The following is a 27436-nucleotide window of genomic DNA, read 5'->3' as shown; positions in this document are numbered from 1 at the left end:
AGAATTAACATTTACTTTCAGAAATATTAATTATGATGCTATCTGTCTTATTACCAATTAGATCTCAACTAAAGTGAATACTTACATCCCAATTGTAAGTCCTGCCAACTACGTAACGGTGTAAACCTTTGTTTTTGTTACATTTGCTTCGAACATAATTTTGATTGGTATAATCAACCTAATAATTAAAAGCAAACATTATTATACACATTTACATCATTTATATATGATACTATATATCACAGAAAGAGATGTTTTTATTACTTTTTTAAAGTTTGAGGTAAAATAATAATGTTTTCTGTTTCAGAACATCTTGTAAGTCTCTAGTGATATTGTAATAATTTAAATGAGCGCTATTAATTGCTTTAACAAGTTCCTCTTTTCTCGTGGAACATCAAACAAGCTAACTAAAATATTATTAACTGAGAATTAACCGCAATTCATAACTCATGCATATAGCAGAACTACAACTGAGGGGTCGGGTAAAATAAGCGGTCAAGCTATTACCTATAACTTATAACGCTGCTACTTATGCCTATCTAACGGTACTTCATGCAGAATTACTTGGAGAATTCAAGCTCTTTTTACAATCAACTCGCTTACAAACATAAATATAAAATTTAATAAAACATTATTCGTACGTTTCTTGTGGTTTATAACTTAAGCTAGTACAACTCAACACATCGATTCAGCTCTCAACAATACCATTAAAAATTAGGCGACTTGCATTAGAAGCGTACAGTTGATACAAAACAATTTCCTTCAAGCAAGAAACCTAATTATTTCTTTTACTAAGTATACTGTTACAAAGTTACTTACCAATTTCGAATAGCAAAACGCCGAAAAAATTACGCGAATTTTAATAGAATTTTCTATAAATATCATCAAAAACCATGAACGGACAAGCTCTAGAAATATAAATTCAGTTATCCGGAATTGGTGATATCCTATTCCTGCCGGTTAAAAGAGATTCTAGTGTAATCAGGTTCATTCTGTATGCAATAAATTTCACTATTTGATTAAAAATGTAGATAAAATCTGCTCACTATTATTGAAATAATAAATGGAAATTTTTTATCAAGAAATTGTGAAGAGACGCCAATACTTACTTCATATTTTGTCACAGGATAAAATACTTGCTTTTCAGTTTTTTTCTTAATAACTTTTGGTGCAGATTTTTTTGGTTTGACAGGCCAGGATCTTTTGCACTCTTCCGTAATCGTTGTCGTCACCTCTGAAGTAGATTCCCTGCCCAGTGTGCTTATTGACTTCCGGCTAACAGAAGATCTTTTATAAACAAGCTGCGGATGAGAAAGCGGAATATAATAGTCGTAATTTACATGTTAAAAGGTAAAAGTTCATTATAAATTAAGCATCTTTTGTGGAACTCATGTTCATGGCTCTTCACAAGTCACCTAGCTAACACTAAATAGTTGATAAACATTCATTATGTCAATCAGACCCTAATCAGTCCCATGTGATGGCCTAGTTTTGTGTTTATCTGAATTTCATTGAGTGGCTATACCAAGGACAAGGCTTTATAGTCTTACGCGCTTAAGAACACTAATATGGGATTGAACAACTGCTAATTTTAAGTTTCAGATAACAAGTATGACATTATCTCAAAGGTAAGATGATCGTGAGCTACGAAGTATTACATTTTATGTAAACTCTATAAAACAACAAAAAAAAATTGACGCACCAAAAAGATATCCGATTGAGACACAAATTGGTGGATATGAAGATTATGTACACTGCGAAAAAAAAAGGGGGCAGTTCTATATCTCCCGTTCTACTGGGCCGATTGACAAAATTCAAATTGCGTTTGTCATGTCTCGAAAGCGCGACTTAGAATATATATCAGATTTATGTAAAGCATTGTTCTAACATAGGTATTTTGACACAAAATCGTACTTTTTCTAAAATAAAATACCAAATATTTCATATTTCGATTTTACGACTCAAAAACGCCTAGATATTAAATTTTGTAAAATCTGGTGCGAAATTTACGGAGAAATTCAAAAATTTATCTTGGCGCAATTTTTAAGGTTGCTCCAAGAATAATTCACTTGGCGAACTTCTTAATATATGGCAACCAATTTTCCTTTCTCTTCCATTATGCCGGAGCGGAAAAAAAGGCACTTTGTTCCTGCCTTTTTACATTGTGCATGAGCGGAAAAAAGTCACATCGTTTCTATTTTCAAATAATTTTAGCAAAGTGTCTAAACCACATTTGATGTTTTATCGCTCTCAATAAATATGTCAAATTTCAAAACGCGCTAATATATAAATTCACGTATACCTTCGGAAATTTTGAATAAAAAACTATAATTTTTGCAGGTATGCTTAGAAATATGTCTACTTTAAGATATGGTAAAAGTTTGATAGGTTTGAGTTTGAATCAATTAAAAAATGATTCACACTTTTTTTTGAAAAATTTATAAAAATTATTTAAAAATACAAATTTAAAAAATAAATCATAAAAATGGGTTAATTTTATTTGGAACGAACAAAGTAACGAGCTCAATAAGGTGTTGACCCACCTCTAGCCTGGACGCAAGCTGCCACATGGCGTGGTATAGATTGATAAAGCTCTCGGATAGTATCCTGCGGTATTTCTTGCCAAATATGCTGCAATTTTTGGGCTAGGACATCAACATTCCCTGGTAGATGCCGTCGCCTTTCCATCATATTCCAGACATACTCGATTGAGAGAGATCTGGTGATCTGGCTGGCCAAGGAAGTGTTTAACAAGCTGTAAGACAGCTCATAGCAGCACGTGCCGTATGTGGTCTGGCATTATCTTGCTAAAAACTAAGACCAGGGTACTGCAAAAGGAATGGTAGCAAAACAGGTCTCAGAATGTCGTCGACGTACCGCTGTGCTGTAAGTGTACCTCCAATGAAGACCAAAGGTTGGTTGGTTGGTTGGTAGACTTTTAATGGCACAAAACCTTGAAGGTTGCTCCAGACGAATGGTGAATAAAATCCAAAATACACAAACACACTGTATCAGATGAATTGTTGAAATGAACCTATAATGCTGATGAAGGCATGGAGAAATGACTTTGAGAAATGCTCTAGCAACAGGTAGAGCAGGACTAAAAGATAAAAACTTCAAATCATATGGTAAAAGGAGATGTGTTTTTAAAATCTTATTAGGTTGATGTGAGAGTTTCTTCCAATGAGATTTGTTAAGTTGACTTTCGTAGAATTAAAATGATATTCACGTTTCTGACAAAAAGCAGGACAGCAGGTTAAAATGTGATTGACTGAAAAGGGAAGGTTGCAAGTGTCACAAATAGGCTCATTATCTCCTTTCAAGAGATACTGATGTGTCAGTCTGCAGTGATCAATTCGTAGGCGAGTCAGCTGTACATCCTCCTTTCGATTCCCTCTCGACTCCCAATACTCCAATTTATATTTTACCTGCCTTAATTTGTTAAGTGTCTGGATTCCCAGAGTTCATGCAACCTGGATAAGATCTTTGTTCTGATGTAATTCCGTATGTCTGTAAAAGGAACATCATTTTTAGAAGTAATGTCAGAAGATTTTGCTGCGACATTGGCGAGTTCATTGCATTTGATGCCAGCATGTCCAGGCACCCAGCAGTATAATAGAATAACATGCGTTTCTCAGGTTTTCTGCGTTTTCTAAACTTTTTAAGACCAAAGGGTGGCTAGTATTTGTATTTATTGATTCAAGAGCACTCAGAGAGTCAGAGTAGATGACGAACTTTCTGCTATTCTGCTTAGAGATGGAAATTAAGGAATTTAAAATGGCAAACGTTTCTGCAGTAAAGACAGATGCAGCTTATGAAGTTTACTACTCCTGATTTCTTTATCACAAACAAAAGCTGCCCCGACATGATCATGATTCTTTGAGGCATCAGTAAAAAATGCTTTATAGTTAGAATGACTGCTTCTATGCTCTAGGAAAATTTGCTGATATTTGACGTTATTTAGTTCTCCAAAAATGTTAAGTAGGTGAATGTTCCCTTCTTGCCAGGGAGCAATACCGAAAAGGTCAAAGTTTTTGGGATAGAGATCATTGAGCTTGAATTCTTCAATCAGTGCGAGATATTACATTTCTTAATTAAAACATGGTCAGATCTTTATTACAAGATTCTGTATTAAGATGGGAAAAGTCGAATTGAGTCCTTTCCAAGCGCATCTTTGTGGACAGAAACTCTTTTGAGTAATTGCTACTGCCAGATATAGCAACAAATGTATCACCTAGGGCATCGGCTATTTCTTCTCTAGTGTTTATCAACTTTCCATCTTTTTCTGGAACAGAAAAGTAATAACAATTATATAGTCCTGTTTGCTAGACATTGAGGAGGTAATAGTGGACACGTAGGTTCCTTATGATTTTCTATGACTTTGCCGCCTCACTTTTCTTGCATTCGCTTTACGTAAGTATGACATGTTTAGTGGAAATGAGTTGAACGTCTTTCAGTATTTTGATCCTACGAGCACAACACACGTTTTGATCTGCCAAGTTTTTAACTAATTACCCTTCAGTTACTGATAGTAAGTCTATTTCAGAGATTACTCCTCGGGACGAATTCAGAGTGTTATGTGGCTTAACTTCAACGTTTGCTTGTCCTAATTTAGTTAGTTTGAAAAGACTATTAGACTGCTTTCCGGACACAGTTTCTATCAAAAAGTCTCCAGACCGAAGTCTCTTGATATTTTTCAGTTCTCCTACAGAAGACAAAAGATATTTGTTTATTAGAAAGGGTGACATTTTTTCAATTTTTCAGAGCTGGTTATAATCAAGAAACATGGACAAAATACATCTGATGCAGGGCTTTCTATGTCTCTTCTTAGTCTTTTGGTCACAATTGGAGTATCGGGTACATTATTGGAGCAGGAAGGTATTATAGCATATATATTTAAATGGAAAAAGATTCGAGTCCGACCGACACACAACATGCAGACCAACAAGGGGACGCAGATTCCTATGCCAGGGCTAGCCGGACTTATACGCAAACTGAAGTCCCACAGTCGGCTTTCCCAAAAGCAGGTACTCACGAGAGCTTGTCCCAAAGCCACTGACACAAGGACTAGTTACCAGCCGGTTGACACCTGTGAGGACGACAAGGTGCCTCCCGTTTAACTGAAGCAGAGGCCAAAGCAGTGTGTTGGGGACGGTACCTCGCCCCTGAACTACCAGTACCCTCCTTTCCGGTGACACGGGTCTCCACGCACGGTAAACACGTGGGGAGTTTTCTCGCCACTCGAAGAACTAGAGACAAGACTGTTATAGTTTCTTATGACGAGCCCGAACTTCAGAAGAGGAAACCACAAGGAAGAAGGAAAACGAGAAAAGTTGCAGTTAAGAGGAGAAGAGGCAGAAAATAGAAAAGATCATTGGTGCTATAGGATTGTGATACCCGATCACCAAGACGGTAATCCCCTGAAGGATTCTCACCTGCTATGCTTTAGCTAGGCATGTTGGAACGGCCTTCACGCCTAGGATGGCCCTACCAGGAGCTATGCTCCCGACGTACTTCGCCCGTTCCGCTCAGTGACACCCGCGCTACGTTGAGGCAGCATAGCAGGACCTGTGGGGACGACCAAAAGGGTCCGGCTATCAAGAGGAATAGCACTCCAGGTCATAAATCCAGGTTGAGGGCCTGTGTGTTGTGTAATAGGGAAAGCAGGATCGGCAGGCTCCTCTGGGGGTCTTAGGATCGTTAACTCCAGTTCTCCAATGGAAGATTTTCTAGAGGCATTTCACATTCATAAAAATCTTTCTGTTCTAGTTAACGATCCTAATTCCAATCCAAATTTGCCTTCGGCCTTTAAAGAAATTATGTTTTAGTTCTGGTTTCACCAACAGATGGCGCCACTTGCTTATTCTTGTCCAGGCTTTCTTATCTTATCTAATCATTATTTCCTATCTGGTTCATTTGCGGTTTTGCAGCTGAAGATGGTGGTTCGGTAAAACCATCGAAACTAGTCCTGTGAAAATTTGGTAAATATAACGCTGATTTTTGTTGTTTGACTTCTGAATTAGTATTTATTCGGCGTGTTATTGTGTCTTAATTAAAGAATCTAATTGGTTGCGGTCAGTATCACGCAGACTTTTATTTCGCAATTCCGCACTGCCTAATAACCTTTTAATGATTTGCGTATGACAACCACTATCGGATAAAATTATATTTATAGTTAACGCAGAACTGTTCAAACCAACCTCTCTTAATTCTTCTCTCTTAACCTCTCTTATATGCTTTCCAACAGTCTGAGTGTATTACAGTGCCATCAATATTATTTTCTTCAATAACTTTAAGAAAAGTTCTAGTAAAGAGGCGCAAACAGCAACTAAAAAACATACTTTGGTTTCTCGGCAAATTCCGCCGCACACTCACTGAACGGAAGAATGCAATTATTGTTTTTTCGACACGTAAACAGACTTTTGTGAGCTTCGATAATATTACCAGTGTTGCCAGTTTGAACTGATAGTCTAGACATTAATGCATGGCCACAGACTTCCCTTACATAACTGTTCCAATCGACAACAGTGAAATGATTCATACAAAGTTGATACTGACAAAATGCAAGCGAAAATAATTCTAAACGTCATGAATAAATTAAATGAGCTGCTGTTAAGAAATTGATTCTCTATCATTCAAACCAATTTTGAGGACACAATACCTTTTTTATTACCTCGGCACGTCATATTCTCACTCCATTTCGATGCTTCCTTCAAGTTAAAGTAGAGCTTCATTTTATGGGCACTTTCTTTCACTGTGGAATAATTCCTCGTTCCTGAAGAAATTGTACGGAAGATGTTTCATCATTAGGTAAGTCCCAAATTTTCATATCCATGGTTAATGCAACGGTAATAAAAACACAAGTGACTTTTACATCTTTAGAATTTGCGTTTCCGTTGCCAATTTTGAAAAGGAATTCTTTTAGTTTTTTTAAAAAAAGTAAACATTGTAGCGATTTTAAAAGTAAACATTGACAACTTTATATGAACCGCAATCTCTTGGCGAGTTTAGCAAAACATTTGCCGAAGACTCCGGTTCCGATAATAAAACAGCACCCAAAATTGAGCAAATATATCACGTACCAGAGATTACCGTAATGACAATGGGCTGCAGAAAAAATTAGAAAGAATGAGAAAAATTTCTTTTCGTAAATGTAAATACATCACCATATCATACAGTAACAATAGTACAGCAAACCCTTCTGGGTGTACTACTTGTAAATCATCCAACGTGCTTGCTCTCTTTTCAGTTTGGAAAGTGAAATTACTCTGTACGTATGTTATTTCTATTTATGTGGATCCTGTCTTCATCATATTATTTCATTTAGAGTCATTTTAAACTTTACAAGTTGTTTGATGTGGTACGAAAGTTTGTTTTACCCTCCAAAATCTGAGAATGCTCAAAGAAGTTTATTAATGATAATTATTTCATGCAGTTTCGCTTTTTTAAAAGTTTCTGAGTCAAGTTGTACCTTCGTAAAGAATACCTATATATCACAGTTCCGTTCAGTACTTCTTGAATGATCGCCACAAATATATTGCAATATATTATGCAGCATGCACATGTCTACTAATAAAAAAAACCTTTATAAATACAGCATTATCAACAACGAATCTTCAAGGATTAATACGTACCTTGAACATAAATTGATTCAGGTAATCTAAAAGACTGCCCTATTTTATCTGATTATTCACCATTTAATCATCCTTATTACCTTTATCATTAATAAATAATCATCATTAAATCCTTCATCAATAATAAATAATTGTTTATTATCCGTATGTTCTGTTGGCCACGATATCGCATAGTGTCTTTCCAGTGTGACCGAAAAATATCAGTTGGAGGTAAAAATTATACCGTCCACGTGTTAAACTTCATAAAACATATAATAACAAATGTTTATAAAGTTTTCATTGAATTTAGCGTTAAAACTTTAGCAATGAAGCGTATTCTGAAGAAGATGTAGCAAAATATTTTGTGCTTTTTATTAATCGCTTAATGTAGTTTGCTAACACTTAAAAAATACACAAAATTTATGTATTCGGTGAGGAGCTCCTTTCAAAGACCTCTGAATTTAATATAGATGATCTGTGAAGTGATCGATGCAGCATATGTACTTCAGCTCATTTATTAGTTTATAAAAGGAAGAAATAAAAATGACACAAAATTTTTTCAAGCACAAATTTTATGTCAGGTTGCTTTTCAAGTCTTTCATTGCATATTATTGAAACATTATGCTAAAATTTAACATCAGTTCGCAATGTTTTACTTATTTTTATAATAGTTATTTTCTGTGGTGCCCCTCTTCCCAGTTCCTAATCCTAATACAAATAGTTATTTTGATTTAAGACAAGCATTTCCTGTACGCTCTCATTTTCATACCAGAATGAGTTTTCCGTTTTATGCTTTATGCAAAGAGGGCAGAAACTGGTACTTAAGCTGACGTCTGAGTTACTTTAGTATTCTGCATTTCCCCCACGTTGTTGCTATTAGTCAAAACTTGTTTTTCTACAGCCGTACTCGTTACTTGCTATCCTACATCGGTGATTCTTAGTTAACCCTTTCCGGCAAGCTACCTTTTAATGTCGGAATTTTGATTAAAAAAAAGGTAGGCAGTCTAGTTAGGCTTAGAGGAGTACACAGGTAAAATTTTGGGAAGATAGCACTTATCGTTTTAATTCTATGGATGTGCCCAAAGTGGCCCACTGATTGAATAGAGCTTCGAAAAGAGTGCTGAAACGAGCATTGTTGTCAATGAACTGACCGAAGAGATGCGGAGAAACAAAGAATACAGACTCTCAGTTGTCCTAGATTATCGGTGAGCCCGGTCTGGGCACACCTAGGGTTCGCCTTTTGATTTTAGGCAAGATTTCAAGGTAAAAATTTAAAACTAATATAGAATAAGGAGATTAGCATACAGCCAAAAACATAACATAGAAATTTCTTTTCAAACAATTCCTTTTATACCCTAAAAAAAACCTGGAAGATTTCTTTGAAAAATGAGGGTCTTAAAAAACTAAACATGGCTAAAATATATGGACTGGTTTGTGTTGAACTGCCATCTACTATAAGTAAAGAAGGTTTAGAGTAACCTATAGTAACTTATAAATTCTTTTTCATTCAATTTTTCTGTGCGTACAGAAGGAAATTTTTAGGTGTGTCCAGACCGGACACACTGTGCCGCAAAGGGTTAAGGGCCAACTACGCGAGACTGTACAGCTTTGGCTGATTAAATCTTAGTTAGCTTTATAATTTTCTATTTTGAGTTAAAGTCCAAGTGAAAGCTTCTTGTACGTCCGAAAAGAGCCAACAGTTAATCTATTTTTGAGTCAAAATAAAAGGGTATTTTAACCCTTCTGTGGAGTTTTTACTTATGTAGAAGAACTCAGCAAATAGTCGCTACATAGTTCTTCAGAATTCTAGCATTCAAAGAACTGGGTTTTATCTAGGATATTACAGGTTATTTAGTGATGCTAAATTGTTTCGTATTATGTAAATTATTTAGTATTATGTAAATTATTTTGCATTTTGCCATGTCAAAACATTTGAGGTGACAGACATTCGATAACAAAATTCTGGCGGTATGTTACAAACCTTTGAAGAAGTTTCGCTGACGAGATCATCATCTGAAACATCTTCTTTTATCTGCAAGAAAATGTCAATTTCATTTTTATTTCTACTTTTCATTCATTGCATTGTAAATAAATATTCATTTTACAATGATATATATAGAAACATCATATCTGGAAAAAGTATTTTTTGTAAGCAATCTGGTGCTTATTTATGACTTAATGCTGAAGACTACAGAGTTCATTAGAAAAACTTCTACAGTTTGAAATGGAAGTATTGAAAAAGCATTGTCTTTTATGTACACTTTTATTGTCGAATAGAAAGAATACGGTTACTACTTTTGATCATTAATAAATAATTGTTTAATTAAGACACAATAACACGCCGAATAAATACTAATTCAGAAGTCAAACAACAAAAATCAGCGTTAGTTGCAAAACCGCAAATACATTTTGCGGTTTTGCAGCTGAAGATGATGGTTCGGTAAAACCATCGAAACCAGTCCTGTGAAAATTTTGTAGGTATAACGCTGATTTTTGTTGTTTGACTTCTGAATTAAATAATTGTTTATTATCCCTATGTTCTGTTGGTCACGAAATCGCATAGTGTCTTCCCAGTGTGGCAGAAATATATCATTTGGAGGTAAAAATGATATTGTCCACGTGTTAAACCTCACGTCCTAAATATATTCTTGGACCTTAAGCGATGAATTTTTTGGTAACTCACTTCTCCCAAGGGCCCACCAGCGGCCGAGCGGTAAAGACGCTGAACACTTTTAGTTCGGTCCGAGGTTCGAATCCCGTAAACGGGCTGGCTGCATGGGCGTTTTCGTAGTTTTTCCCATGTGTAACGTGTATACGAGCCAGTTTCCCTTAGAAAGTCGTCCACGAAGGCATCCCTTCCTTTAGGTAGATAGCCCTCGTGTGCTTTGCCATAATTGAATAATCCTAATCCTAAACCTCCTCTTCCGAAAAACCGCTCTAACTTCCTCTCAAACAACGTCCATTCTCTTATCAATGATAAGGGTTTGAAAATGGCCACTATTAGATGCCCCCCCCAAAAAAAAAAATATCACGTACTTGCAAGTTCTCTTGCGTGCGCTGCAAGGGTCGTCAACATGTAAAGACAAAAGATATTGTGGAAAGCGTTATCTTAATACCTGGTTGAATGCTCTCATTAATTGCATGCTATCATTACCTAGGAACCTCTAATGTCTCAATGCATTACTATGACAAATTTTCTCTAGCAACATAAAACAGAGCATTGTGCTGCATCTGTTTGTGCTATAATGGTGTGTCAATCGCTATTGTTACAAATTAGTGAAGGCACACTTATTTAAAAGCAACATTATCATTGCTTTGGAATAACAGTTTGATGCTTCGACAGAATGTAGGCGAATCATCTCATTCAAATTCGAATTTGCATAAAAATAATGAAATAATAAAACTAATCGAAATTGTTATTATTATTACAGTAAAAAACGTTTGCAACCTCTTTTGGATGCGACTAAATCTCCAGTGCTGTTCTTTACATAGAACAGTGAACTTTGTGTCTGTTAGGCAGTTTGTATTTCATATTGATAATTAATTAATTACGTTTTCAATAACTAAAAAACATAATATACTCAATTCATAACTTTTATTTCTTTATTAATGGAAATACAATATGATCATAACTAAAATGTTTATAAAATTAATTTGCTGCATATTATTTTGCCTTAATAATTAATTTTGAGCTCACATCTATGTGCCATTCACCAAGCCATAATAAAGGAACGTTACTTCCATCAGATCAACATTCTGAAACAAGATCTACAGATTCTCTCTTTTTTTTTTTTTTTCAAATTATTATTGTGATTATTAAAAAATATCTTCTTCATCTATACGGGCAGCCTATCCTCGTCTTAAATCCGGCATCATTCAAGCTAAAATTATGTCAATTTACAACAGCCTAATGCTTAAGTTGAAATAACATACATATCACGCTGGAAACTTTGGCAACGGAACTACAGACGTAGTGGCAAATGCAGTCTAATACAATGTATGTCGGAATTCCATGCTCAAAACCCTCCTCAAAACGCTCCCTCACGGAAAAAATAACCTTCAGATGGTAAGACTATGAAACAATGCTATACAAGGTAGAAAACATTAGCAAACGCTTTCCAATACCCGAAATCCGTCCACAACTCAAATCCATATGAGTACCTTAGCGGTCATGGCCCTTACTCCACCTCCCAGCTTAATGTCTTCTGTATGAAAGAATGTATGTGTGGGAAAAGGAGTGACATAGAACACTACTGTTTCGAAGTCCATTTACCACTAACATCCACTTCAAGCAGCCTCACTCAAACACGGCAACTGTTTGCATGCAACATTGCAGAATATTCTAAGAACTGGAAACAGCTAAAGGAACAAATTAACAAATATGATTCGGTACTATTCGGTTTTGAGGGCCGTAAAAAATCGCCAAACTATTGTTGATGCCAGTGCTGCCAAAAATAATTGCGGCAACCCTAACGCAATGTTAATTTCGTATAATACTATTTTATTATTATAATTTATATAAAAAAGGCTAAACATGACTGAATGGAAGCATAAGAGTAAATAACTATTTCAGATCAGTATTGTAATTTATATAAAAATTGCTAAACATAACTGAATGGATGCCTGCATCGTTATTTCGCTACCGAGTTATCGCTAAAGCATACTTTCATCTCTTTGGTTGTTCAAACATAATGTTCTATAATTAATTATGCCTTTTCTTTGAAAAAATTCTCGGTAAAGTGCAGAATCACCCAATTATTTGTTTGCCGCTTTTTACAAGGGTACAAAAATTGGATTTTTGTCAATTTTCTATTACTTTTTAAGTGAAAATAGGTCGGTGTGTACATAGATAAAGTCCATGGATGTGCGCAGTGCCATTTTTGTGCAATTCTGTGATTTTTTTTAAGTGAAAATAGATCGATGTGTACATGGATACCTAGTATGTGCAATTCTTAAAAACGCGTCAAGCAGTGGGTTATTCTGCACTTTACTCAAAATTCTATTGCAGATTTTTCGTCAAGGGCAGTTCCCAAAATTGTTAAATCCATAGGATATCAAAAAAGGATATTAAAAGGATATTAAAAAGGATATCCATAGGATATTAAAAATTAAACTAGTATTTCAATGGCGTCTTAAGAAATATAGAACTATATAAACTTATATAAACTTACGCAATCTGAAATCAGCGCGTACGCTAGATTTGGCGCGCTGTTAAATGGGCGCATTTGCTAGATTTGGCGCTTTTGCGCATACATTTTCGCTGCAATTTTTTCAAGGTCCTCAAAACGGAATAGTACCTATGATTCATTTCCCAGCTCTTGGAGAAGAGTTTTATGCAGCTGGATAATCAATATACCCCCAATGAGAGAATAACGGCTTCCCCTTCTATGGATAAATCGTATGCGGGCACATGCTCACTCTTTTATAAATATTCTGATCTCTTCGCATTATAATTGCACGCTCAATATTTTCAGTAAATAGGTATATGCGCTAAGTTGATAACATCGGTAAAAATTTCAATCGGGTACGCCTTGATACTTATTGGCGATTTTTATGATGCCAAGAAGGGCGCTTAGAAGCAATGCTTTCAAGATGGCTGTCACCTAAAACAACTCTGAAAATATATGTTACAAAAACAACAAAAGTACTCTTCTCATGAATTCTCGGCTATGTCTCATCGTCAGCGTCGGATGACTGCTGCACATACATAATGCAAATATTATAGCCACGGGGTGGATCCTATTTCTCTTGATACCGGTACCGAAGACGCCACATGAAATCCGTAATGTAGGAATACAAAATGCCATCCGACGACTGCCGATCCGCTTGGGAACATTCAACTGGCTGCACATGCGCGCAATGATGTTGATATGGGCACCGTTTGGGGCACTTTTCTCACTACAAACCCACTCATAGCCATCCGACTGACCCTTACACTCAACCAGTTGCTTACCTTTTGTGCACACTAGGCTTTCATACCAAGAACTAATTAAATCTTCATTCATACACCAAAAAATAATGGCTTTCTCACTCTTCCACGCTAAACCATGGAAAAAATAAATAAATCAACAAGTATTTATCTTACCAGACCCACTTCTTTGTTAAAATGATGAGATAACAATTAATTAGAACTAGCCAGTTAACTTTGTAAAGACATTAAGTTATTTGGAAGTATGAAAGATTGAGCAACGCCTTCGCCGGGAGTCGAACCACGGACCTCTGGAATACGCGCCCAGTGTGCAGACCACCACACCACGAAGGCATGCTAAGAAGGCGGGAGAAATACCTTATAACTTAAACCAAAGATCAATTAAAGGCAGTTCAAAAGCAGATCTTAAAATTCTGTAGTAAGTTCTGCAGCAGTTAAAAATGTTTTTTGGATACTACATATAACCAAGCCGTACAACCAAGTCTTTCTTTTTTCCCATTTTATAGCATATATAGTGAAGTAATTGTTATTATTACAAAGATTTTTTCTGGGTAATTATTAAAAAGGGTAATTTTTATTACAATTCACTGCAAAATACAATCAGTACCTGAAATTTATATCTGAAATAAAAGAACACACATTGCGATAAATCAGCAAAAAGTATATTTTGTTACATGTCATCATCTAAACACTTTTGAGTTACTTTAATAAATAATACGTCAATAAATACGGTGTTTAAAACGTATTTATTGACGTAAGTAACTCAAACAGGTTTCAGAAAAACCTGAACGTGAACTTTGCGTAGCAAGACGTAATAAACTCAAGAACTCGGAAAATGCACCTATTTATTTTAATTACTCGCTGCTCCTTTACCCCAATTTAACATGCTGTGCAATAAATGTCTTAACATTTTGACATAGTGTGATTAGGCATTTATACATTTGTCATATTGTTCAAAACATTTAAGCGAAGCTAACGTTACATAACCTTGATTATCACTTATAACCTTACTTGGTACTCTTCCGTTTTAGGGACCGTAAAATATTGCAGTGAAAATATATGCGCAAAAGGCGCCAAATCTAGCGAACGTGGCGAAGTGCGTAAACTTAGATAGTTCTACAGAGGTTTTCATAGATCATGGGACAAACTTGGAGGGGTGGTGGAGCGTACTAAAACATGCATTTTTTTATAGGAATGCAGGATCTAAAGTACGGGTTAAGGCAGGAACGCAAAAAAAAAAAAACGACACGAGAGAAAAATGTGTTTGTGTACAAAATCAACGCAAAGTGCTTCTCTGTAGCAATACAGTATTCACAATAAATATTCAAAATTGCGACCACCAGCAGTAATACATTCTTGGTAACGTCGCAGAAGGGATTGACGAACATTTTGGAAAACGACAGGCATTTCGCGCACGCTTGCAGCCGCAATGGATAGTCGTGCAACGAGATCCTCCAGTGAGTCAACAGGAGTCTCGTAAATGATGCTCATCAGATGGCCCGATAAAAAAAATCCAAACTGGATAAATCTGGCGAACAGGTGGCCATCGAACGGGTCCACCACGGCCAATCCATCGGGCCGGAAATGTCCCATCCAAGTAATTACGGACCCGCACGTGGTTATGGGCCTGTGCACCATCATGCTGGAACCACATGCGATCACGAACGACAGCTGGAACATCCTTTGGCAATTCCGGTAGCACCTCTTGCAGAAACGTATGATAACATAAGCCATTTGTACGTGCAGGTAAGAGGTATGGGAATATGAGGTAGTCGTTAACAATACCCGCCCACACATTCACGGAGAAGCGAGTTTGGAATGCATGTGGACGTGTGCTGTGGGGATTATGAGTTGCCCACACGTGCATGTTGTGGCTATTGAAGATGCCGTCCTGTGAGAAAATTGCCTCGTCCGTGAATAGCACATCCGATGGGAAAATCGCCTACGCCACACACTGCTGCAAGAACAAATGACAGAAATGAACTCGAAGACGGTAATCTGTCTCTTGCAAGGCTTGGACTCTCTGCAAATGGTATGGGTGCAAACCATTTTCATGCAATACTCTCCAAACGGTGAAATGATTCAGCTGCAGATGACGTGCAGTAGCTCTTGTACTTGTCTGAGGTGATTCATGCACAATGTTCAAGATGTATTCTTCAATACGAGATTGTCGTGATCTTCTTCCACTCCTAGTGTCAGAGGAGGCTTCAAATGACCCGTTTTCACGAAGAGAACCGATGCAGCCTCTCGAACATTGAGTGCTTCGGCATACGCCTGTTCGGAAACCGTTCCTGGTACAACCGTAGCGCTGCTTTGCCGTTCCCATTAGCAGCACCATATATGAGATGCATGTCAGCTTTTTCCCTGTGCGTAAACTCACCCATCTCGCTCGACATCAGAGTTGCGAATGATCCTCTGATGCATCGGATCGTGGTTTGTCCGGCTCACTACCGCCCTCTACCGTTGCATTGACATGTAGTTCCTATTACTGTTAGTATTCCCTTTTTTGAACATTTATTGTGAATACTGTATTGCTGCAAAGAAGCACTTTTCGTTGATTTTATACACAAACACATTTTCCTCTGCATGTTTTAGTACGCTCCACCACCCCTCCAAGTTTCTCCCATGATCTATGAAACACCCTGTATAATAAGTCGCCATTGAAATACTAGTTTAATTTTTTAATTCTTTTCTAATAACACTATGGATTTAGCAATTTAGGAATTGCTCAATGACGAAAAGTCTGCAATAGAATTTTTTCAAAGAACAGGCATCATGACAGAAAATTATGTTCGAACAACCACGAGATGAATTTATGCGTTAGCTGTAACTCAGTATTGAAATGGCGGTGCAGGAAAAAAAACCTGTAATGAGAAGAAAGTATTAAGAAGTCAAAACTGGTTCGAAGGATCGAAAATCCTTACAACCGTTAAATTATCTATTTTTGTTGTCACGAGATAACATCTATTGAATTTTGTGAACTCCAACAACTGAAGATGAATCACAATACAACTGTAGACTGGAACAGTTAAATGCGTGAGGTATGTGCCGCAACTTTATTCACTCGGCCTAACTTGAAAATCGGCGGATGGGGCAAAATTATTGAAGTAAACGAAAGCCTTTCAGTAGAAGAAAGAATAACGTTGGACGGGTTCTTCCGCCACAATGTGTTTTCGGACGGATTATGCAGAGAATCGAATGAATGTTTCTTCTTAATCGCTGTTCCAGAACGATCCGCGAAAACTTTATTGAACATCATAAAAGAAAATATCGCAGAAGGAAGCATTAAATTCATACTGACTGCCTGGAAATCATACAAGTCGGATGAACTGCAAAATGCCGGTTTTGAACATTTTACTATCAAACACAACTATAATTTTGTGGACCCCGAAAGTGAGTGTCATAGACAAACAGTAAAGCAGCTGTGGGGCAGTCCTAAATGGCCTAATAAAAGTCGCACTGCTCGACAGCATTTCGATTATTATTTGTCCGAGTTTATGTACAGACGCTCGCACAAAAAAACTGATATATTCTCTGATATGTTGGAAAACATAAAAAAATTTATATCTCCCGTTTAATTTCAGTTATGTTGTAAGGATCTTAAGTTTTACTAACGTTTATTTTATTTTAAATCTTTACTATCACTTCTTATTTTCTACTTCCGGCCAGAATTATAAGCGTTAAGGTTTTTATGCAAAGTTTGTCTGGCGAACGCCAAGTATTTAAGTTGCGGCTTTTTGCCAAGCAAGAGAGAGGAAGCAGTGAGTTCGAAGCAGGCCGCTTACCTTAGAAGTTACGCAGTTGCTTGTTGCCTTCCAGGCCAGAGGTTTTAATCCTCTTGATAACTTTTAAACGTATTGTAGTGTTCTCAGTTATCTGTACTACATACGCCTTCCCGTTAATATAAGGAAAATCTTCCACGTTTATTATTCTAAAGTTAAATTAGAGTTTAGTTTTATTTTTTATACTTTTACGTTAGACCCCGAGTAGCGGGTCGGTGTATTCCGAAGTACGGAAGTTATTGTATATAGAGAAAAATAAAGGGTTTTGTATACCCTTCGTCTGTATCCTGTCTACTTACCACAATTAGTGAACATAGCTTTAGTAAGCTCTCTGTTCCGAGTCAGGTCCTTGTATGTTCCCGAAGAAGGTAAGAAGGAACATTGAACCTGATAGTGGCGCCCAACGAAGAAGAATAACCATGGCCGAGTTTCAAGAAGAACCTGTGCTGCCTGCAGAAACGGCTCAGAATCCAGAAATGCCAGCTGCCGCCCTGGAAGGATTTGGTTACATCGTCCAGACCATGCGCGCTTCGATGAAACCAGAAGCAACATTTAAGGGAAACTCACCGGTAACCAGTTTTTTGGAAAAATTGGATGACCACTTCATGCTCTACCCCGTGCACGAGTTTCAAAAAGTTACCTTAGCTACCAGCGCTTTGAGGGGCCAAGCGCTTAACTGGTTCAAATGTATAGGCAGAAGTCTCTTGGGTCAAGCAGGAAGTCCCACCTATACTTACGAAAATTTCAAGACTGCCCTACTAAGAGCCTTCCCTGTTGTAAGGGATCGTGCGAAATTAGAAACGGAACTTTTCAGTATATATCAACAAAGAATCGAAAACCTCTCGAGCTTTATTTTAAGAAAAATTCACGTTTTCAAACTCTTGTATGGAAACCGTCCGGATCCTGAAATAATTCAAGTGATTTTGCCGAGGTTACTGCCCCAAGTGCAAAACTTTATTGAATTAAGAAATCCGACTACACTGGAAAAGTTATTTGAGCTAGCAATCCAGTTTGAAAGTAGAAGAACGGCGGACGTCGAAAGAAGACGCCAGTATCAACAGCGAAACCAATTTGGTACGCCAAGACTACAGCAAACTCAAGCACATGGCCACGGAGAAAAAGCGAATCAGTGGGCAAGGAATCCCGAGCATTCAAAAACAGCCGGCGAACGTCGACAGTTCAATAGCAACCCAGGAAAAAAGTCTCAAGGCCAGTGGAAAAAGAAGGAAAGCACGGAAAGGAAAAATAATTTAAACTAAAACGGATTTCTGCTGACGAGAGGGTGCGGAATAACCGAAGGCCACGAAAACCCCTCTTCCTACAAGTTAAATACAGTAATGGTGAAAAATTTGACTCTTCCGAAGATTGAAGTCTTGGTGAATAATATCCCAGCCACCGCACTCCTGGATACCGGCGCGCAGTGTTCCTGTGTGGCAGAAGAGTTTTTTAGGAAGTATTTTCGCAAATACCGCATATATAATGCGGATAATACGACAGTGTTAGCGGCGCAAGGAGAAAAATGTAAGTGCGTAGGTAAAGTATCTTTGTATATTCGTATCAAGGACGAACAAGTAAAGGTGATGTTTTTTATAGTAAAGAATCTGCAAGCACATTTAATTTTAGGAATAGATTTTCTTTCAGAAGCACAAGCTACGCTGGATTTTAATGAAGCGTCCCTTAAGCTGACAATGAAACCAGTTCGTACAGAAAACGCTGAACCGCCGATGTTAAAACTTGACCACCTCCCTAATGACGAGCAAAGAAGAATCCGACAAGTGGTAAGTGAATTTGCTTCGTTATTTAGTGATATTCCAGGATTTACTCAGGTTACTAACCATAGTATTGACACCGGAGATGCAATGCCAGTTCGTCAAAAACCATAGCGGTATGATAAGAATAAGGAAAAAATTATAGAATGGCATATTACCGATATGCTACGTAAAAAGATCATAACGCCCATCTCAAGTAGTTATGCTAGCCCGGTGGTTTTATGTAAGAAAAATAATGACTATCCTTTGACGCATCCAAAAAGATGGAGATTCGCTATTGATTACCGTAAATTAAACTCCATAACTAAATATCCGGTATATCCGTTACCGATTATAGAAGAAATTCTAAGGAACATAAAATCAACCAAATTTATGACGACTTTAGACTTAACGACTGGTTATTTTCAAATAGGGGTGAGGCCTGAGGACGTGCCTAAGACTGCTTTTATAACCAAGTCTGGCACTTATGCATTTTTGCGTATGCCGTTTGGCCTTTCAGGGGCCCCGGCAACATTTCAGCGATGCATGGACATTGTGTTAAGACCTGTTCTTGGAAAGTCCACATTTATCTATTTAGACGATATCATTATTACTAGTGATAATCTCGACCAACATGTACAGGATTTAAGACAGGTGTTTTCTTTATTAAATGAGGCCGGTCTAAAAGTTAATATCGAAAAGTGCAAATTTGCAGCCCCTGAATTAAAATATTTAGGTTACAAAATATCTCAAAAAGGGATCGAGACAGATGAATAAAAAATAATCGCTGTACAAAAGTATCCGACTCCAAACACGGCAAAGAAGCTCTCTTCTTTTCTAGGACTTTGTTCATATTATAGGTCCTTTATAAAAAATTTTGCAGCTATTGCTGAACCATTGTTAAAATTAAAAAGGAAAAAGGCAAGATTCTTGTGGACGGCCGAAGCCAATAGTGCTTTCGAAAAATTAAAACAAGCATTAACGCAAGCCCCTGTGTTGAAATTTCCTGAAAAGGATGAGAATTTAGAAATTTCAGCGGATGCTTCGGATTATGCGGTAGGAGCGGTACTTTCGCAAAATCAGCAGCCCGTGGCATTTTTTAGCCGAACTTTAAATCAAACACAAAGAAACTATTCCGCGACCGAGAGAGAGGCACTTGCAGTTCTGTTAGCAGTGCAAAAGTTCCGAGTCTATTTTGGAAAGGCGCCGATAACAGTGTACTCTGATCATGCGGCGGTAACTAGATTGTACTCAGGGAAAAATTTATCCCCAAGGTTAATAAGATGGGCACTCAAGCTGCAAGAATATAATCTGGTAATCAAGCATACCCCCGGTAAGGAAAATATCGTAGCAGATGCCCTATCAAGAATTAAAATAGATGAACAAGGGAATACCGTAAAGGTGGCAATGCTCACAGCATGTACAATAAATTCCCGAGAAACTGTAATAACTGAACTGGGTAAGGATCCTGAGTTTGGAAGCATTTATGAGTATTTGAAGGATCCTGAAAATTTTAGCCACCAAGATATTGTGGCGATAAGAAATAGGGCGGCCCATTACGAACTAATAGATGGTCTATTGTTTTATACAAAAACTACGAATTCCAACAACGAATTTCGACCTGTTATCCCAGCTAGTCTTAGATTAAATATCCTGCAGGAGCTCCATGACAGCCCTTTAGCTTCTCATGCTGGTATTCGAAACACTATCCAACGCGTACGCGAGGCAGTCTACTTTCCTGAACTGCAAAAGTTAACAAGGGCGTATGTCCAGTCCTGCCCAACATGTCAAGCAGTTAATTATATTAATTTCCGCCCGGCCGGGTTTCTAAATAGTATTAATTCCGAATTTCCAAATGAAATAATTGGCATCGATTTATTGGGCCCTTTCCCAAAAAGTCAGTTAAATAAAAGTCGGTATCTCCTTGTTATGGTTGATCATTTTAGTAAATGGACCGAAATTGTTCCCTTAAAACGAGCCTCCGCGAAATTAGTTACTGATTCTATTTTAAATAAGTATATTTTAAATTACGGGGCGCCCCTAAAAGTTATATCGGATAATGGTCCTCAATTTGTAAGTAATATATTTGAAGACATGTGCCAAAAACTGGGCATACGTCATTTAAAAATGGTCCCGTATCGGCCGCAATCAAATATAGCGGAACGGGTCAATAGAAATATAGTGAAAATTATCCGTAGTTATGTTAAAAATTTTCATAAATGCTGGGATAACTATGTCAATGAATTTGCTTTCGCCCTTAGGACCGCAAAACATGATACAACGGGAAAAACACCTGCTGAGTTATTTCTAGGCAGAAAGATTATAACACCGTTAGATAAATTATTTTATGTGCAACAAAGAGCCCCAGAATTTAAAATGGGTGATATAGAAAAACTAATAAAAGAAGCAAAAAGAGAATACGGAAGTAGCACAAAGAAAACATAAGGTCTATTATGATTTGAAACGACGGGGAGTAACTTATAAAGTAGGGGATGAAGTTTTAAAAATTAAGCATTCACTTTCTTCAGCACCAGAAGATAAAACTGCCAAATTGTTTCCACGATTTGAAGGACCATATGTTATAGAAAAAATAACTCACGCTGTAGTAGTGTTAAAAGCCAGAAATGGTGAAACCTGTTCCGCGAACATTGATCAAATCAAGCCCTACTTCGATCGTAATAAAATGCAAATATTTTCAGATCTTTTGCAGTATCCGGCACGGCAGACACCGCAGGCACAAGCTCCAGAGGTGGAAAAACGACAAGTACAAGGGCAAGCCAATAAGAGGCAGGAGCAAGTGAAAAGAAAATTGCCCCGCGGAAAAATTGAAGGTAGCAAGAAAAAGAAGCCGTTCCACCGTCCAGAAAAGAGAGTTCACGAACACCCCCAGAATGAAGAAGGGAGAAGGACGATGTATGTGATGAGAACCAGGAGAAATGACGGCAACTATAACCCGGCTCTAAAACGGAAGATCGACTCATCCGACAGGACTCTCCGCAGTAAATGTAGCCGAACTGCGGAAGGGCCATCAGCGGCGGAGGAAAAGTTACAAGGAAAATTTGAACGGCCAACAACGAGGTCCAAGCAGGAACACGACAGAAGTTTCCCGGTTCCGCCAAGACCAGCTGCCATCAAACGGCCAAGACCACAAGCAGAGGAGAAAAAGAAGGTATTCAAGGGTGACCGAACTGGTGAAAAAAGGAAGCTTCCAGAGGAAAGCACTGAAGGGCGAGCCCGTACAAGAAGGAGGATAAATCACACTACTATCTGCAATACCTTTAAAGACTGGGCCCAGAACAGGATGTCCGAATATCACAAAGATAAGTAAAATTTTATGTTACTTTGCAAACTTAAGTCAATCTTTCATTCTTACTGCAAGTGGCAGATTTCAAGAAGTTTTACCTCATGCGAGGTCTACCTTTATCGCCAAAAGGGCGAGAAATGAGTTCTTACCGATTTTGGTATTATGTTTTTCAATTACTCGCGCGTAAAATTAAAAGTTGATGTATAATAGCGTTGTGTAAAGATTTAAATATTGTAAAAAGTTATTGTATAAATTTTATTTAAAACATTCTAGCAAGAGAGAAGTTTTAGTCTCAAAGACTTTTTGAAATGTAGTATTTCAATGTAGAAAGAATTGGCACTTGCTTTGAAAAGAATAGAAGTTAACAATGTACTACTAATGTATGTTTCCAAATGTATAAAATTAACGGCATGTTAATATGTTCTTATATACAATGTGAACTGTTATTTTAAATGTTAAGAAATACCGTGATATGGTAAAAGTGAAAGTAATGTTAATTTTTTTTTTTATTCGTGTGACTGTAAAAAGACTAAAGCATGGCGAATATGTGTTAAAGATTGAATGATGTAGTTAGGCTCTCTGACGCTACACTTTAGAGTTAGACACTTTCAGAATAGTACCTCAGGGTTTAGAGTTGAAATTAGGGTGTGTTAAGAGGTCTTGTTATGTTGAATTTTAACACGTTAGTGTTTTGATTGTAGGAGGAAGTGTGGAACACGTGGACAGAACACATTCGGGTTTGGTGTTCTTTTACAACACATGTCAGAGAGCACGGGAAGAGATAATTAAAATAGTCATGAATGAAATAAGAATGTTAAGAAAAGTATAATTATACATGTTACTTGCCATTTCATTGTGTAACATTTCATTAAACTAGTTTTCCTTCCAGATCTCTGGAAGGAACCAGATTTGAATAAGAGCTCCTGTTTGGAATGCAGTACAGATGAAAAAAAAATTTTGTTGTATATCCTGGGAGCTGCTATTGTAAAAAAAAAAAAAACAAATTTCTTTCTTTTAAATTTCTAGTTTCTAGCGAAGTATGTTTGTAAAAGATTGGCCTCGCGTTAGATTCTAGAGCTAAAAGTTTTCAACAAGGTCGTTTTAGACCTCAGTTTCAAACTAATTAACTCTGGCGGGAAGTATGTAAGGATCTTAAGTATTACTAACGTTTATTTTATTTTAAATCTTTACTATCACTTCTTATTTTCTACTTCCGGCCAGAATTATAAGCGTTAAGGTTTTTATGCAAAGTTTTTCTGGCGAACGCCAAGTATTTAAGTTGCGGCTTTTTGCCAAGCGAGAGAGAGGAAGCAGTGAGTTCGAAGCAGGCCGCTTACCTTAGAAGTTACGCAGTTGCTTGTTGCCTTCCAGGCCAGAGGTTTTAATCCTCTTGATAACTTTTAAACGTATTGTAGTGTTCTCAGTTATCTGTACTACATACGCCTTCCTGTTAATATAAGGCCAATCTTCCACGTTTATTATTCTAAAGTTAAATTAGAGTTTAGTTTTATTTTTTATACTTTTATGTTAGACCCCGAGTAGCGGGTCGGTGTATTCCGAAGTACGGAAGTTATTGTATATAGAGAAAAATAAAGGGTTTTGTATACCCTTCGTCAGTATCCTGTCTACTTACCACAATTAGTGATCATAGCTTTAGTAAGCTCTCTGTTCCGAGTCAGGTCCTTGTATGTTCCCGAAGACGGTAAGAAGGAAGATTGACCCTGATAATGTTTAGCCTTTTTTTTTTTATAAATTATAACGGTGCTACTTTGGTAGACGGTTGCACGGATTTTGGCGATTTTTCTTTTGGTGAGTAATACAACTTATGGTAAACCCATTGCTGGATAAGTTATTTATGGTAACCGATACTTTGTTGTCATTTTATTAAAAAAATAACGCGTTTTATTATGCATAACTTCCGTGTTTTAAATATTATTTATGGCTTCTAAATATTAAAAATCAATTTAATTTTACATTTTTATTTGAAATAAAAATTTTGTTGTTTACAATATTTTATATAATTTTATGTTGTGGATGATGTAATCAATGACGTCACCTTTCTTAAAAAGTAATTGGTTTTATTAATATCTATAAATTTAATCTAATGTTTTAAACATTATTTATGGCTGTTAAATATTAAAATAAAATTTAATTTTGCATTTGTTTTAAAAATGATTTTGTTATAAATGATTATTTAAATAATTTTAATTCTATGCGTGATGTAATCAGCTCCCTGATTGGTTACTGAATATTTCTGCATTACCGCGCCATTTTAAAATTTTATTATTCATCTCTTCGAATTCCTCAGATTTCAAATGGAATGGATAACTCAGTTTCGAAGATGAATGTTGTTATTGGTAATTACCAAGAATTATTGGTATTGGAATAAAAAATTGCCCTTTGAGATCTTATTTTGGCCAACCTGTCTTTCCTAATCAAAGATTTATTTATAAATTGTTAATAGCGTCAGAGGAAATTGATTTTAAATTTTTGGAAGAAACCTCGCTAATTGCTTCTTCAATGAAGTGCGAGATATGTGGATAACAGATGAAGATGGTTAAAAGAGACGATTCAATTATAATTTAGATTTTTTTTTGTGGTACTTATCAATAAACAAGAGGTTAAATTACTCAAAAATATGTAAGTACATATTTTTCTTTTATTTTATAATTGTATACTTCAATTTTTGTTAAAAAAATTAATACACTATTTTCAAAAATTGTTGAGATAATTATTGTCACATATGTTTTAATGTTAATTATATTTTATATAACGTATTTTAAAGTATTTGAATTTAATAATATTCTAATTCTTTTAAATGTTGGTAGGATGGTTTTTAATTAGATATTCAATTTCAGTAATATTTTAATCTAATTAAACGTTGGCACAATGTTTTTAGAGCGGTGTTTTTATTCTCTTTTTTGCTATATGAAAGTAATAATAGTATTACTTTAGTATTTTATACTCATAGTAAATGTATTTATTTACACTTGTCTGCCATCTTAAAAAACGACATTTTCAACAAAAAAATTAATCCATTACTTTTAACGATTTTTTTTTTTTTTTTTTTTTTTTTTTTTTTTTTTTTTTTTTAAGTTTCAAATACTTTACTATGCGCAAAAACATTTTTCAAGATGGCTGACGATTGTAAAAATTGCGCCAATGTAAATCTCCAAAAATCCGTGCAACCGTCTACCAAAGTAGTACCATTATAACAACAAAAAATGTATTTACATGAAATTAACCTTTCATTTAAACTAAAACAATAATCTTAGATAGTTATTTACTATTATGTGCCCTTTCTTGCGTCAGGGTTATCGTAATTATTTTTGACAGCATTGGCATCAACAGTAGTTTGGCGATTTTTTACGGCCCTTATAACGGACTTGTACCGATTAATTTTATGCGGAAAATTTCAAACAAATATAAATCTTTATTTTAAAGTGAATGCCTATAAAACTACCTATTCAAAGAAAGAACAAATGGTAAAGATTTAATATTTACTACAGAAATTAGTGGGAAAATAAGCCAAAAATATGCGAAGATAACCTTAAGAAACTTAACCAAAATTCTATCTAGAAACAAATAAAAAAAAAAAAAAAGTTTGACTTTTTTTTTTCACTTACCATTGAAGTCTCCCTCATAATTCAGTTTGCATGCAGGTTTAACTCCTATTAAGAATTTTTAATTTAATTTAAATTTTAAAATATCTCTACAAAGAAATTTAAGGAGATAATTTTCAGTCTTAATATAAAAGAACTAAATGAGACTTTGTTGCCACTCTCTTGATTTTAAAATTAAAGAAAAATATATGTATTATAAATAACTAGCATCATTCAATTCCCGTTCTTTGACAATTACATTTTTAAATAAATTGCTTGAATAGCAAAATTTTTTTAAGCCCAAAAGGGCTATTAGTCTCGAAACGGCATTTTGACACTAAAAGCATTGTATCATTTTTCAGATTATTGCTACCAAGCATTATTGCCCTGTATTATATTTAAAGAAATTAAATAATGAAGAATCTACATATCTCTATTGCATTGCGAAAACACAACGGTATCTAGAGCCATCAAATTTTGAATAACGTAATTCTCCACCCAAACATGGGCATCTAGACTGCCGAATTTCGAATTTGCTTTAATCCATTTCATATTTTATAAAACTTTAACGAATTTTTTATTAATAAGCTCGACGATTTCAAAGCGAGCAATGGCAACATTATAAGGAAAAAAAAAATATTTTTAGAGTGCGAGATTGTCTATCGGAAATTATAAAGATATGCAGTTTTTAAATACTTTTAACCCAAAGCGACATTAGTCCAAATGCTCTCGAAACGTGTATGTGTGTGTAAATGGAAAATCGCTCCTGCAAAATCCTAGTATACGGTACGTCCTTGGTGTGGTTTTGAAAATTGTTGCCAACACCAAAATGACTCGTTTATTGCTCATCATAAATACCTCGTTTATTGCTAACCATAATGTCACCAAATCCTGTGTATACCATATACTTGGATTAAACCAACGCCCCTTTGGGTTTATATAAAATCTGAAAGCTTTCAGAATCTTTTCCTTTTTTAGCCCAAAAGGCGTTAGCCCAGAAGAGCTATTAATTTCATTATGGCATTTTGCAGTGATTAAAGTGCTGATTATTAGTAGTTTATTTGAATTCGATTAAAGAATGAATTGAAACTACTAATAATACTGTAATTGTTCTAGTAAACTGTTTATATGGCAATGATATATTTAATGCTTCATTATAGTTCTGTTAGAAAGAGTCTGTTGTGTAAATTTCCGCAACTAAGCTAGCTGTTAATACAAACTAAGGAATAATTTTTAAAAATCTCAAATAAAATTCTAAGTCTCCACCAACGTATTGTTAAAACTTTAAATGTTGGTTCACTTTTCAAACTGTTGCCACTGAATATTATATTTAAAGAAATTCAATAACGTATTATATTCCCACCCTGTATTATATTTAAAGAAATTCAATAACGAAGAATCTGCATAAATGTATATATGTTTTTCACATTGTAATAAAACGGCACTACCTAGAGCCAT

At 35.9% G+C, this 27436-nt stretch overlaps 1 protein-coding gene across 2 annotated transcripts in view; it reads right to left on the bottom strand.

The window, feature by feature from the left end:
* LOC118205317 (uncharacterized) overlaps positions 1 to 26131 on the bottom strand; it is a 136130-nt gene extending 109999 nt beyond the window's left edge. For both annotated transcript variants that reach the window (XM_085822028.1, XM_085822029.1), the window contains exons 1-4: positions 26003 to 26131; positions 9595 to 9645; positions 1110 to 1301; positions 86 to 178 (exon numbers count right to left, since the gene is read on the bottom strand). In XM_085822028.1, coding sequence (XP_085678154.1) covers positions 86 to 178; positions 1110 to 1301; positions 9595 to 9645; positions 26003 to 26020 — 354 coding nt within the window. In that variant the 5' untranslated portion in view covers positions 26021 to 26131. The remainder of the gene's footprint in view (positions 1 to 85; positions 179 to 1109; positions 1302 to 9594; positions 9646 to 26002) is intronic.
* Between the last annotated feature and the right edge of the window lie 1305 nt (positions 26132 to 27436).

This window comes from Stegodyphus dumicola, chromosome 8 (genome assembly GCF_044657685.1).
Source record: "Stegodyphus dumicola isolate Sdum_Otavi_A_Nest chromosome 8, ASM4465768v1".
In the NCBI taxonomy this organism is placed as follows: Eukaryota; Metazoa; Arthropoda; class Arachnida; order Araneae; family Eresidae; genus Stegodyphus; species Stegodyphus dumicola.
Note: the sequence above shows the minus strand (reverse complement) of the source record. Positions and strands in the feature narration are given on the sequence as shown.